At 56.3% G+C, this 11907-nt stretch overlaps 1 protein-coding gene across 1 annotated transcript in view; it reads left to right on the top strand.

Moving 5' to 3' along the window:
• The window catches only part of DVL3 (dishevelled segment polarity protein 3), an 11710-nt gene extending 1463 nt beyond the window's left edge, over positions 1–10247 (top strand). Inside the window, exons 2-14 of the mRNA XM_009331195.1 lie at positions 3017–3138; positions 3546–3652; positions 4224–4359; positions 4645–4738; positions 5147–5216; positions 5512–5651; positions 5849–5925; positions 6356–6423; positions 6956–7105; positions 7946–8077; positions 8330–8497; positions 9116–9328; positions 9617–10247. Coding sequence (XP_009329470.1) covers positions 3092–3138; positions 3546–3652; positions 4224–4359; positions 4645–4738; positions 5147–5216; positions 5512–5651; positions 5849–5925; positions 6356–6423; positions 6956–7105; positions 7946–8077; positions 8330–8497; positions 9116–9328; positions 9617–10041 — 1827 coding nt within the window. The 5' untranslated portion in view covers positions 3017–3091 and the 3' untranslated portion in view covers positions 10042–10247. The remainder of the gene's footprint in view (positions 1–3016; positions 3139–3545; positions 3653–4223; positions 4360–4644; positions 4739–5146; positions 5217–5511; positions 5652–5848; positions 5926–6355; positions 6424–6955; positions 7106–7945; positions 8078–8329; positions 8498–9115; positions 9329–9616) is intronic.
• Positions 10248–11907: the final 1660 nt, after the last annotated feature.

Raw genomic sequence — 11907 nt, forward strand, 5'->3', positions numbered from 1 at the left:
CTGGGTTGCTGGCCAGGGGAGCAGCGCGCAGGGTGGGGTCCTGCCCGCACGGGGAGGAGAGGGTGCGCTGGGCTCCCACACAAAGAGCCGGCAGGCCCAGCGGCCGGATCCCTACCGTCCTCCCTCTAGCGGTTAGCTGGGCCCTTTGGAAAACAGCCTGTCCGGCTCTTGGCCACCGTCCCCGCTGCTGCTGCATCTGCCCTGAGACATCTCCCCACCCCACCCTTTCCAGCTGCCTTTTGTTTTCATCTGCTGCATGGGGAGTCCCAGAGTCTCTGAACCCTTTCCATTGCTCTTTTTTTACCTGGCGTGCTTTTCCTTGTGGTCCACGCATCCATGCAGCCGCTGGCTTTCCTTGTAGGGGCTCTCTGGTTGCTCAGTGTGAGTGGCATGGATCCGGTGCAGCTCCATCTGATCCGATCAGCGCATCGTGCTGCTGCTCTGGTGTGCTGGCTCCTTGCAGGGCAGCTGTGCCTGGAGTTAGCACCGCTACCAGCCCTTGTGCACGAAGGGTGATGGCAGTCTCAGAGACCTTTATGCACAGCTGATGATCCCTTTTTCTATCTCTGCTGAGAGTCTCCTTGTCCATGGGTGGTTTGGGGGCTGAGGGGGAGCACTTGCTTTGCTGCTTCTGCCAGACAGGCTGGGATGAGGCTATTTTAGGAACTTGGTACTAATTTTAGCTAGAGGGAAAGACGGGGGCTTGGATCCAAGTGAATATTTCCTGACAGTGCAAGAGGCAGGAAAAGTGCAGGGTGGTTATCCAAACCTTCCCTGGGGGAAATCTCAGCCCTGGGAGTGTTAGAGGAAGTCGGCATCAGCCCCCCTGCTCGGGAACACCCACTCTCCTCTTCTCCTCACTGCTGTTTGACAGCTGCCTGTGGCTAGTTCCCTCTGTCCAGATCTATTTGCCTGGTCTTGCCTTGAGATCTTCAAGCTTAGAGTGTTATGACTTTTCCCTAGGCAATGCTGGCCACTTCCAGCATTTCTTCTCCCCTGTGCTCCCAGGCAGTGGCTGCCAGAGCGGGGATGTGGCCCTCAGGGAGTGGGATGTGTCCTGGGAAGACAAGTCACCAGGAAGGTGCGGGGAGCAGGGCCGGGCATGTGCCTGGGGCTTGCTGGAGGGAGGGGAGCTGAGCCGAGTGCGAGACAAGAGCTGGTGAGACAGTTGCAAGAGCAGGAGCCGTTGGGCTTGTCCTGGGGCTTGTGGGACGGGCTCTGCAGCTTTTGGCACCCCAGGGTGCTCTCTGCCCTGTCTGCTGCCTTGGCTGCGGCTTTTTCAGGGCTCCTCTGTCTTCCTTGCCCCGGCTGCATCCCTGTCTCTGTTCCCAGTGCCTCCCTGGCAACAGACATCTCCCCCTGCCCTAATGATGATCTGTGGGGTCCATCCCCCCCTTTATCATGGTTTCCCCAGTTCTCGAAGGTGGGCAGGGCACAGCTCTGTGTTTCATCAGTGATGCTGGGAAGTGCTCAAGACCTGTGTAAACGGGCTGTGCCTCCAGCACCTGGGTTGGCATCTGCTCCTGCCTCCACGCAGATGTGGTCCCCTCACCAGCAAGCGGCAGACCTGCCTCTGCATTTGCACTGGGCGTTATGGTTTGGGCAGCAGCTGTCAGCTCCTTTCCAAGCCCATGTTTCATGATCCTTCTGTCCAGACCCACAGTGGGTCATCCCTCACCTCTGTTAGATCAGACCTCTCCTGTGATGGCTGATGGTTTGGCAGTTGATTCAAGTACACAGGCTGAGGCCTGACCCCTGTCCTGGTCTCCTCACCTCCCTGGATTGGCTCCAGGCTGACCCACAGCCTGTTTTGTCTGGGGCAGATCAAGGAGCTGGGCGCTGTGGTCCCTCCCTGACACTGGGAGAGAGCCAGCCCCGCTGCTTGCCCATGCCGTGCAGGGGACAGATGTGGTGCAGACGTGAAAAGCAAATTTGAAACTCCTTAGAGATGGAAATTGATATTCCCTTGCTCGAGAGCTCTAGTCTTTCCCAGGGGACTCGCTCCCTAGCCAAGGGGGTGGCTCTTTTCTGGGCCCTGTCACCTCTGCTTTGGGGGTCCCTGAATGTCTCTTGCAAGGAAGAGGCTTTCTCTTGCTTTCCTGCCTGGCACTATTGGAATTAGCCCTGCTCAATGCAGCTTGAAAGCGGGGAGAGCGCAAACCTGGGCAGGGAGTGATGTTGGGGAAACCACTTTCCATTCAGTTCATTTGAGCTATCCTCTGTTTCATCCCACTGGTGAGCCCATTCTCCCGGGAGAGGCTCCACCTCATTCCTTGAGCCTGAAATTGGTGGTTTATCTTAGAGCCAGAGGCACAGATGTAGGTGTGCCTGGGCTGCCCCAAAGCGTGGCTAGTATAAATAGTTCTCAGGGTTTGACCATTATTGAATTTATGCTCTGGGGAAACTGCTGAGCTATATCCAGGCCACTTAGCTGGGCACAAGCTGAAAGTTTGCAAAGTACTTGTAGAAACTAGAAAAAAAAAAAATGTTTTGGAGTCTATTTCAAAGCCAGCCTCAGCCCTGAGCTCTGTTACCCCCAGCTCCCATCATGCGCTGGGAAGGTAAAAGTCCTGCTGGGTCCCACAGTTGAAAGGCAGAGGTGTAGAGGCTAGTAAAATCAAGAAAAGGAATGACTGTTGTCATTGTGATGTAAGAAGAACTAGGGGAATCCACTCCTTGCCACAGGACATGTGCTAAAGGTTACCTGAGTGTAAAAATTGTGCAGTGTGGTTGTGCAGATGATGTCAGAGTCTCCAAGCAGGACTGTCAGCCACCCAGACTTCACTGCTGGGTCAGGAATTCCTGAGCCACAAATAGCCAGCGTCTGGGAAGGCACTGAGGGGGAATGTTGCTACATGCTTGGCCTGTTCCATGCCCGCTCCTGGGCATCTGCTGTTGTCCACCGTCAGAGATGAGATCCTGGGCCAGGCAGGCTTTTGGCCAGCTTATTTGGCCAATCTTGTAAATGTCTTCCTAGTGCCTTGGCCATTTCATTCTCTGTCTCTCGTCCCTCCAGCTGGTGTCTGCAGAGGGTTCCCATTCAGATGCTGGCTCGGTCTGTGCCGATAACCAAACAGAGCTGCCACCCTCCATGGAGCGCACAGGAGGAATTGGAGACTCCAGGCCGCCCTCTTTCCAGTAAGTTACCTGGACATCTATCCTGGTTTTTGAGGGACCCACAGTGATTTTGCTGTAAATCCAGACCAGGGGCTGGGGCACTCCTACCCAAATTGGCAGGGATCACAGCCAGCCAGAGGGGAGGAGGATGGGGCTGGGAACAGATTCGAAGTGGAGCTGCATTATTCAACAAGCAAGGGCATGCTGAAAATAGTGCAGGGAAGTTGGCAAAGAGCTGGCACAGCTTCCCCCAGTCCCTTGCGCTGCACTCATAGATGTGCTGTGGTTGTTCCCCACCACCTCTGCTCCTGTCCCTCAAGAAGGAGACAGCTGATGGCTGGAGGCTCGTGCTGGCCAGCACAGAGGTAGAGGGAGCCTGCTTAAGTTGTTCCCTGTTGGACATATTTGTTCCTTTTATCTCATTGCAGCCCTAACACTGGGGGCAGTCGCGAAAACTTGGACAATGAGACAGAGACAGACTCGGTGGTGTCGTCGCAAAGGGAACGACCTCGTCGGAAAGATGGGCCTGAGCATGGTGAGTGTTGGTAACATGGCAAGAGCTCTGCATGGCACGGTGGGGGCACCAGTTCCAGACATGGAGCAGCTCTCTGTTCTGCAGAACCTTCCCAGCTTCGAAGGGCTGTTCAGTGATCTGAGGCCATAGCCTCACACTGGAGGCAGGAGCTAACGCCTGTGTTGCATCAGAGCTTGATGTTGAAATCTTTGGGGGCAAAGGAGATGTCTCCTGTAGAAGCCTCAAGAGCAGGAGACAGCAGTGCCTCAGTCCTTCTTAGTTGAAAAGCAGAGTGTGCTGTAGCCTTGCCACTCCGGGCCGTTCCTTGCTCTGCCAAGGAACCAGCTGCAAGTCCTCCACGACTTCAGTCGTGGAAGTGGCCCATCAGCCTCTTCCCCATTCTGTAGTGATAGAAGAGGTATCGCACAGAAGATAGATCTGATCCCAGGGTGGACTCAGAGCTGGCTGGCACTAGATGGGATTGTCTGATGGCCAGTTTCATTCTGGGAAGGTTGCTGTGAGCCCTGCGGGAAGGAGAGGGGTTGTTTCCCTGTGGCCTGTCTCAAGCACACTGAGTCTTGTCTTTTCATAGCACCCAGGGTGAATGGGACAGTGAAGGGAGAGCGGCGCCGAGACCTGGGCGGGTACGAGAGCTCCTCCACGCTCATGAGCAGTGAGCTGGAGACCACCAGCTTCTTCGATTCAGATGAAGATGACTCCACCAGCAGGTAGGAGAGCTTAGGTCCTGGAGGAACACTAGCTTCCCCCTGCCTCCGAGCACAGAGAGATGCCTTTGCAATGCACAGTTATCCTGGGCTCCAGAGTCCTCACTCAGACCTGCCTCTGTCTCAAGTCTCACCCAGCAGCCCTCTCTACTATTGTCTGTCCCCCACATACATGTTCTGCCTCTCTGCCCCTGCAATCCTCTATTCCCTGTGCCATTTCTGTGGCTCTCTTGCTGCCAGAGCCACCACCCTCGCAGCAGAAGAGCCGACTCTCGCTTTTGCCTCTAGGTTTAGCAGTTCAACAGAGCAAAGCAGTGCTTCCCGTCTAATGAGGAGGCACAAGCGACGCCGGCGGAAACAGAAGGCTCCACGCATTGAGCGGGTACTCGGGGCTGGGTATTCTGGGGAGGGCAGTGCAGGGCAAGGTGGGCTGCCTGGTGGATCTCTCCACTCAGTGCTCCAGGGCTGATCAGGGATTCAGCTGTGTTTGCTGTGGGCATAGCTGGGGACAGGTGGTGTCCAAGTGCTGAGACTTCATAAAGTGCTGTAAACCTTTCCCAAGCCAATGTAGCCTCAAGAACTGGGACCACAGACCTTGTCCTGGCTGTGGAGAGGTTATAAGGACTGTGGCTGATGCCCTCTGGCCCTGCAAAGCTCCCAGCATAAGGCTGGAGTTGTGGGTGGTGGCTGTGGTGCCACAGGGAATGGCAGGGAGCACAAGTGGAGGGAGCTGGGGCTGGGAATGTTGCTGAGGCACAGGAGGACATCTCATGTTTCACTTGCGTTGCAGTCATCGTCCTTCAGCAGCATCACAGACTCCACCATGTCCCTGAACATCATCACGGTCACGCTGAACATGGGTGAGTGGGAGGTGTGCATGGAGCCTGCAGTCCTTCCAGAGTGAGACTGGGTGGCGGAGAGGGAACTGGGGAGGGGGCAAAGAGAACACATGCAGGGAGGAGTGAGGAGATGGATTCTGTAGGAAAGTGGCTTGTCTTGAAGCACTGGTCTCTCAAGAGTTTCTCTGCGTCCCAGGACATCTCTCTGGGACAGGGGTGCAAGCAACCATCGTTAGCACGTGGTTTGTCTGAGGTTAGGGCTACTTGTGCCTGCTGCTTTACGGTGTCTTACTTCTTTCTCTTTCCATCCCTGCAGAGAAATACAACTTCCTAGGCATTTCTATTGTTGGACAGAGCAATGAGCGTGGGGATGGAGGCATTTACATTGGCTCTATCATGAAGGGTGGCGCTGTGGCAGCTGATGGCAGGATTGAGCCAGGAGACATGCTCTTGCAGGTACTACACGCCCACATACCTCCATGTTTGGGCCTGGGAAAGCAGTAAGAAAAGACCCAGAAGCCTCCCTGCACACTTTGGCAGGCTAAACCCAGGAAGCTGTGCTTGGAAGAGGGAAGCTGAGTCACTGCTGCACTGAGCGGGGAGCTCGGCCTCTGGTCACATCTCTGGGACTCACCTCTTTGTGTTGTTTGCAGGTAAATGACATCAACTTTGAGAACATGAGCAACGATGATGCTGTGCGGGTGCTGAGGGAGATTGTGCACAAGCCGGGGTAAGTACTCGGGTTGTTCCTTACCTCCGTGGGCAGCTGTACAGTGTGTGCTTGGGGCGTGTAAGCCGTGTCTTCCAGCCACCTCTGCCAGTGGCTCTGCCAGTGGCTCTGCAGAAGCTCAGAACTTAGGTTTTTGGTGTTGCTTTGATTCATGGGTTTTCGTGCCCAAAGCAAGAATTGCAGCCAACAGAATGGTGGCTGTGTGCCTTTTTTGTGCGGATGCCGTGTCATTAGGGTCATCAGCAACACTCAACAGGGTCACATCATTTTGTCCATGCCACTAAGGAAATCCATAGCTGGAGGGGGACAAGGGCATTTTACTGGCAGCTTCTCCCTGTCTCACAGGAGAGAGCCAGCATACAGTATCCGCCCACCACGCAGGGGTTTGTGCCACTGGGCTCTTGTTCTAACTCTTGCCTTTTTGTTGCAGGCCCATTACCCTGACGGTGGCCAAGTGCTGGGACCCCAGCCCCCGGGGCTGCTTCTCGTTACCCAGGAGTAAGTGGATAGCTGACCCACCCTTAACGCTGGTGCCCAGCTCATGTGAGAGCCCTGCCTTAAGCACTTACTTGGTTGTTGTCTTGTTCCTCCCCTGTGTGTGTGACTCCATGTGGCACTGAATTGGGGTTTGATGGGGTTTCAGCTCTCCTGTTAGGAGGCTGCTATGTCCTATTCCCAGGCCAAAATGCCCATAAGCCCAGCCCTCCTTCCCACATCACGCTGGGGACGCGTTTCACTGGGGCAGGGGGGTCACTTGCTCGGGGCGCCAGAGGAAAGAGAAACCCCCCCTTGAGCCATAGGGGGATCTCTCCCTCTGCACCTCTCCTGCTGACCCTTCCTCTCTTCTTTCTCTCCCAGTTGCTCCCCAGCGGATCTGGGCTGGGCCAGACTCTCCATGCTCCGATCCGGGTGAGTCCCGGCAGATGCTGGGGATGGAATGGGCTGCTTTGAGTCCCTGTCCCTCCCCAGAGGTTGATTTGATGAGGGGATAATTTCTTATAGCTACTGACTGACTCTTTCTTCACTGCAGGTGAGCCCATCCGGCCCATTGACCCGGCAGCCTGGGTGTCTCACACGGCAGCGATGACTGGCACCTACCCAGCGTACGGTATGAGTCCATCCATGAGCACAATCACTTCCACCAGCTCCTCCATCACCAGCTCCATCCCAGAGACCGAACGTAAGTCCTTGTGCCTCCGTGCTCCACCCGCTGCACGGCTTCCTCACCTTCACTGTGCTGCAAAGGGAGCAATACATCTGCCTGGGGACAGCTGGGATGGGCAAGGTCTGCCCTGCCAGGGGACTAAGAGGGAGGCAGCTCTCACCAGGCAGGTGCTTGGATCAGTGGGAGTTATGGCTGGGTGAATTAATACCACCTTTTCCAGCCTTCTACATAAGGAGAGTAGAAGAGCCTGGGTGCAATCCAGGAGCTGTGGCAGGCGCAGAGGAAAGGCTCAGAGCAGTCAGGGGTTACTGGCTGAGAGTGCCAGACCAGAGGGAGTCAGCTTGTCCCTGGAGCAATTGCCCTGCCAGACAGCAGATAGGGCAGGGTGGAGGCAGCTGGGAGCAAAGAGCCTTGCAGTGGGGCAGGGTCCTGCTTGAGCACAGGGCTCTTTTGGTTGCCTTCTGAAGGTTTTGGGTGATTCTAGTATACAGAGCCCTGAAGCAAGGGTCTAGAGAGCCGGGGCAAAAAGCCAGGAGTTTGTTGTAGGTTTGTGAGGAGCAGAGAATTCCCTTGCTGGGCTGTGTGGGCTCAGTTGGCAGCTTTTGGATCTCAGCTGCTTGGGACTGGTTGGAAGGAAGGAGACTCTAGCCTAGGTTTTGCACAAGGTGAAATGGCTGACATGGGAAGGATAACATTGGAAGGCTGGAAGGGGGGTTAACACAGCATGCGCCCCAAGACTGTCTGCGATGTATTGTTCCCTGGCCCATTCCTCCTGTGTGTGATGCTTCCATGTAGCCCTGTTGTCTTTTCTGTCCCCTCTCATCTCTGCCTCCCTTCCCTTCGTCCACACCACAGGCCTCGATGACTTTCACCTGTCCATCCACAGCGACATGGCCACCATTGTCAAAGCCATGGCCTCACCAGAGTCAGGCCTGGAGGTGCGTGACCGCATGTGGCTGAAGATCACCATCCCCAATGCCTTCATTGGTAAGAGACTGTGCTGCCTGCAGCAGAGGCAGGGAGTGGGGAGTGGGTGGCCTGTTTTCCAAGCAGATGCCCAAGGGAGCATCTCTGTCACCGTAAACTGTTGACCAGGCCAAGTTCACAAATTGAACCTTTGGCTGTGCAGTCCCTTTTCACCTTTTGGCCCACTTTGTCTTGGCTCCAGTGTGGCCCACTGCCTCAAGGGCCACTGTCTTCCCCTCTGTTGCTGTATGTAACTCTGATGTTTGGTGGCAGGTTCGGATGTGGTGGATTGGCTCTATCACCATGTGGAGGGCTTTACAGACCGTCGTGAATCCCGCAAATATGCCAGCAATCTGCTGAAGGCTGGCTACATCCGACACACCGTGAACAAGATCACCTTCTCGGAGCAATGCTATTACATCTTTGGGGACCTCTGTGGAAGTATGGCGCTTGGCGTGGGTGGGAGGGAGAGGATGGAGGGGGGTTGAGGTCCCGCAGAGCCCTGCTAACACCGTAGGGACATAGCTACCACCATTGCCATCAGGCTGGGCCCCTTGTTCTAAAGACCCTGTTAGAGAGTGAGGAAGAATATCCCAGCTCCCTTGTCATGCTGCTGGGGTGGTGAAGTTGGAAGATGACACTGTCACCTACTATGTGATCTCTTCTCCTGGGCAGCCATAGCAGAGTCTTAGTCTTTACTGACTTTGTCTCCAGGCTCTGAACTTCTAGTGCTGGCAAGGGGGTGGTGCTCAGACAACTGGGTTCTACTCAAATAAGAGGGATGGGGGAAGTAATTGGCAGGGTGAGCTGTAGCTCTGATGTGGTCTTTTCCCACCAAGCCGGTCTCTGTATTAGAGTGACAGCTTGGACTTGCACAGCCTGGCTGTCGTCCAGCTAGGAAGCACAAATGGTTGCATTGACTAGCAGGGCGAGTGCCAACTTCTTGCATCTCCTTGTGTACCCCATCCTTGTCCATCAGCAAGAGTGGGCAGGGATCTTCTTCATCACACGTGGTTGTCTTTCCACTTGGATTAACCCCTCTTCTCTGCTTTTTTGCAGACATGCATAATCTTTCTCTTCACGATCACGATGGCTCCAGCGGTGCCTCCGATCAGGACACTTTGGCTCCACTCCCCCACCCAGGAGCCGCACCCTGGCCTATGGCTTTTCCGTATCAGTATCCACCACCTCATCCATACAACCCCCACCCCGGCTTCCCTGACCCAGGCTACAGCTACGGAGGGGGCAGTGCAGGCAGCCAGCACAGTGAAGGTGAGTGAAAAGGACTAAAATATGCCTGCAGGTGGGCAGATGCCCTGTTCAGTACAGGGAAGCAGCAGGAAAAGGCTGCTTAGGCAAGGCCCTATGTGTGGGGGGAGCCAGGGCAAAAGCCATCTCAGAAGGGTTGTGGGACTCAGAGTTGAAAGGAGACTGAGAGCACGGACTGTGCTGGCGGATGGCTGTGCTGCAGCGTGCTGTAGTCCTCTCTTGGCTAGAGGAGCATCCTTTCTTCCTGGCTTGTCTGAGCTGTCACCTAACCTTGCCTCGTGCGCTTCGCAGGGAGCCGGAGCAGCGGTTCCAATCGCAGCGGCAGCGAGAGGAGGAAGGAGAGAGAGAAGACCGGGGAGTCCAAGTCGGGTGGCAGCGGGAGCGAGTCGGACCACACCACGAGGAGCAGCATGCGGCGTGAGCGCGCGGCCAGTGAGCGCTCGGTGCCAGCCAGCCAGCACAGCCAGCGTAGCCAGCACTCTCTGGCTCACAGCATCCGCAGCCACCACAGCCAGCAGTCGTATGGGCCGCCCGGCCTCCCCCCTCTCTTCAGCCCCCCCATGTTGCTGATGCCTCCACCGCCTTCAGCCATGGGGCCCCCCGGGGCGCCGCCGGGCCGTGACCTGGCCTCTGTGCCCCCTGAACTGACAGCCAGTAGACAGTCCTTCCGAATGGCCATGGGCAACCCCAGTGAGTTCTTTGTGGATGTAATGTGAAGCGCCCGTCCCCTGTCTGTCTGCTGCTCCTCCTTTCCCCCCTCCATCCCCGTTGTTTGTCTCCTAGGACCAGCCCTGGCTTCACCCCTTGTTTTTTGAGTTTTGTTTTTTGGGTTTTTTTTTTTTGTTTGTTTTGGTTGTTTTTTTTTGTCTTGATAACGAAAAGAAAAAAGGGAAAAAAAATAATAAATGGAACTAAACCTTGATTCTAATCCCTCCTCGAGCGGGGTGGACGGGCCTGGCAGGCCTGCTGGGTGCTGCCAGCCCATCCCGCCACCAGACTTGTGTATTGCCGATGGTAATTCCCTCCTGCCGTCCTCTCTAACCCCATTAATCCGCATCCGTCCCAGCACCCTGTGCTGCTTGCCCGTGTGTCGCTGCTGCCTCGGTCCTTCCACCCTAAACATCTCTTCTTTCTTTTCACCCTTTTGTGTTTCTTCTATCAAGCAGCAAAGAATTACGGGGTGTTTGACTTTCTCTGAGCCTGCCGCCCGTGGGGGGGAGAGCTGGAGCATGGCGTGGCCCGACAGGAGGACACGGAGCTCCAAGGGCGCTGGGCACACGTGGCGCTGAAGATGGCTTCTTTCCTCCCCCTTGCGGAAGACGCCCTGCCCTTCCTGCAGCCCTGAGAGGGGAGCAGGGACCAGCCTTATATATGCGTTTTAAATCCCGTTGTAGTTGCCTTTTGGCTAATGCATGAATGTTCCAGGGCTTCAGTGCCTCGGGGGAGTGGAGAGATGCTGCCACTTCCCTCTTGCCTCCCTCCTCTTGTCCACATATTGGGCCAGGTCCGAGCCTGGCACTGCCCCATGGTAGGACCCTCCTTCACCTTGCCTGGGCTGCGAGTCTTGGGGCTGGGGCTGTACCTCTGCATTCAGCCCGAAGCGGCGGTGGGTGCCTGCACAGAGTCTTGCACGACTCAGGGCCCTGCACTGCCCTTAGGTACTTGGAGGGATTTAAGGGCAGAGTTCTGTTCCCTCTGTCCTGCTTTTTGCCCTCCTGCCTGCGACACACTGCTGCCTGTCCCGTTTGTAGGGGCTGTCCCATGCCTGGGGCTGGCGGTGGCAGCTGTGGCCTTCTCCCTCCTGCTGTTGTGCTGCTGCTCAGCAATGTGACATCTTCAAGGGCCTGGACGGAGTTAGAAGGCGAGGGAGGGGCACAACTGGTTTGCTTTCACGCTTTAGGGAAACATGGAGGTCCCCTGTATTTGCCCTATGAAGGGCCCAAGTCTGCCTTCCCCTCTGCCCAGCGCCACGAGTGCTGCTGGCCTGGCAGCCGGGAGGGATGAGGCTCTGGGACGGAGCTGGGATGGCCCCGCTCCCTCCGGGCTGTGAACGGTGCCTGGCGGCAACACGAACTCTCCGGGAAGGGAGGCTGCAGCCTGAACCGTGGCCTCTGAGCTCGGCGCTGCAGATATGTCAGGACAGTTGAGTCTGTTTGCTCTGGCGCTCCCTGCCCTTTTTCCTTCCTCTTCTGGGTACTGAGAGATGAGCCTCGGGCTGGGGGCGGCCCCCTTTCCCGTGCCCAGGGCCAAGCACGGTACAGTACAGACACGCTCGACCCTGCTCCTGTTGGTGCTGGTGCCCCGGCACCCTTTCCTACTGCCGCGCCGTGGCTTTCTCTGCAAGCGTTGCCTCCTTTTGTCTTTCTTGTTTGCAGTGTTTATACCCTGGAGATGAAATGTATTTTGCTCCTCGGGGGGTCTGCGTTGCCCCTGCAACCCCTCTGCCAGCTCTCACGTGCCATCAGTTCATCTCCCCGTGACTCCCTAAAGCCTCCCCTTTCCCTCTGCCTGCCGGAGGCTGCCTGCCCGGTGCCCGCTCTGCCATCCTCCCGTCCCCCGATCTCGGCACCAGCAAGCTGCCG

Source organism: Pygoscelis adeliae, unplaced genomic scaffold, assembly GCF_000699105.1.
Source record: "Pygoscelis adeliae isolate BGI_AS28 unplaced genomic scaffold, ASM69910v1 Scaffold479, whole genome shotgun sequence".
Lineage (NCBI taxonomy): Eukaryota > Metazoa > Chordata > Aves > Sphenisciformes > Spheniscidae > Pygoscelis > Pygoscelis adeliae.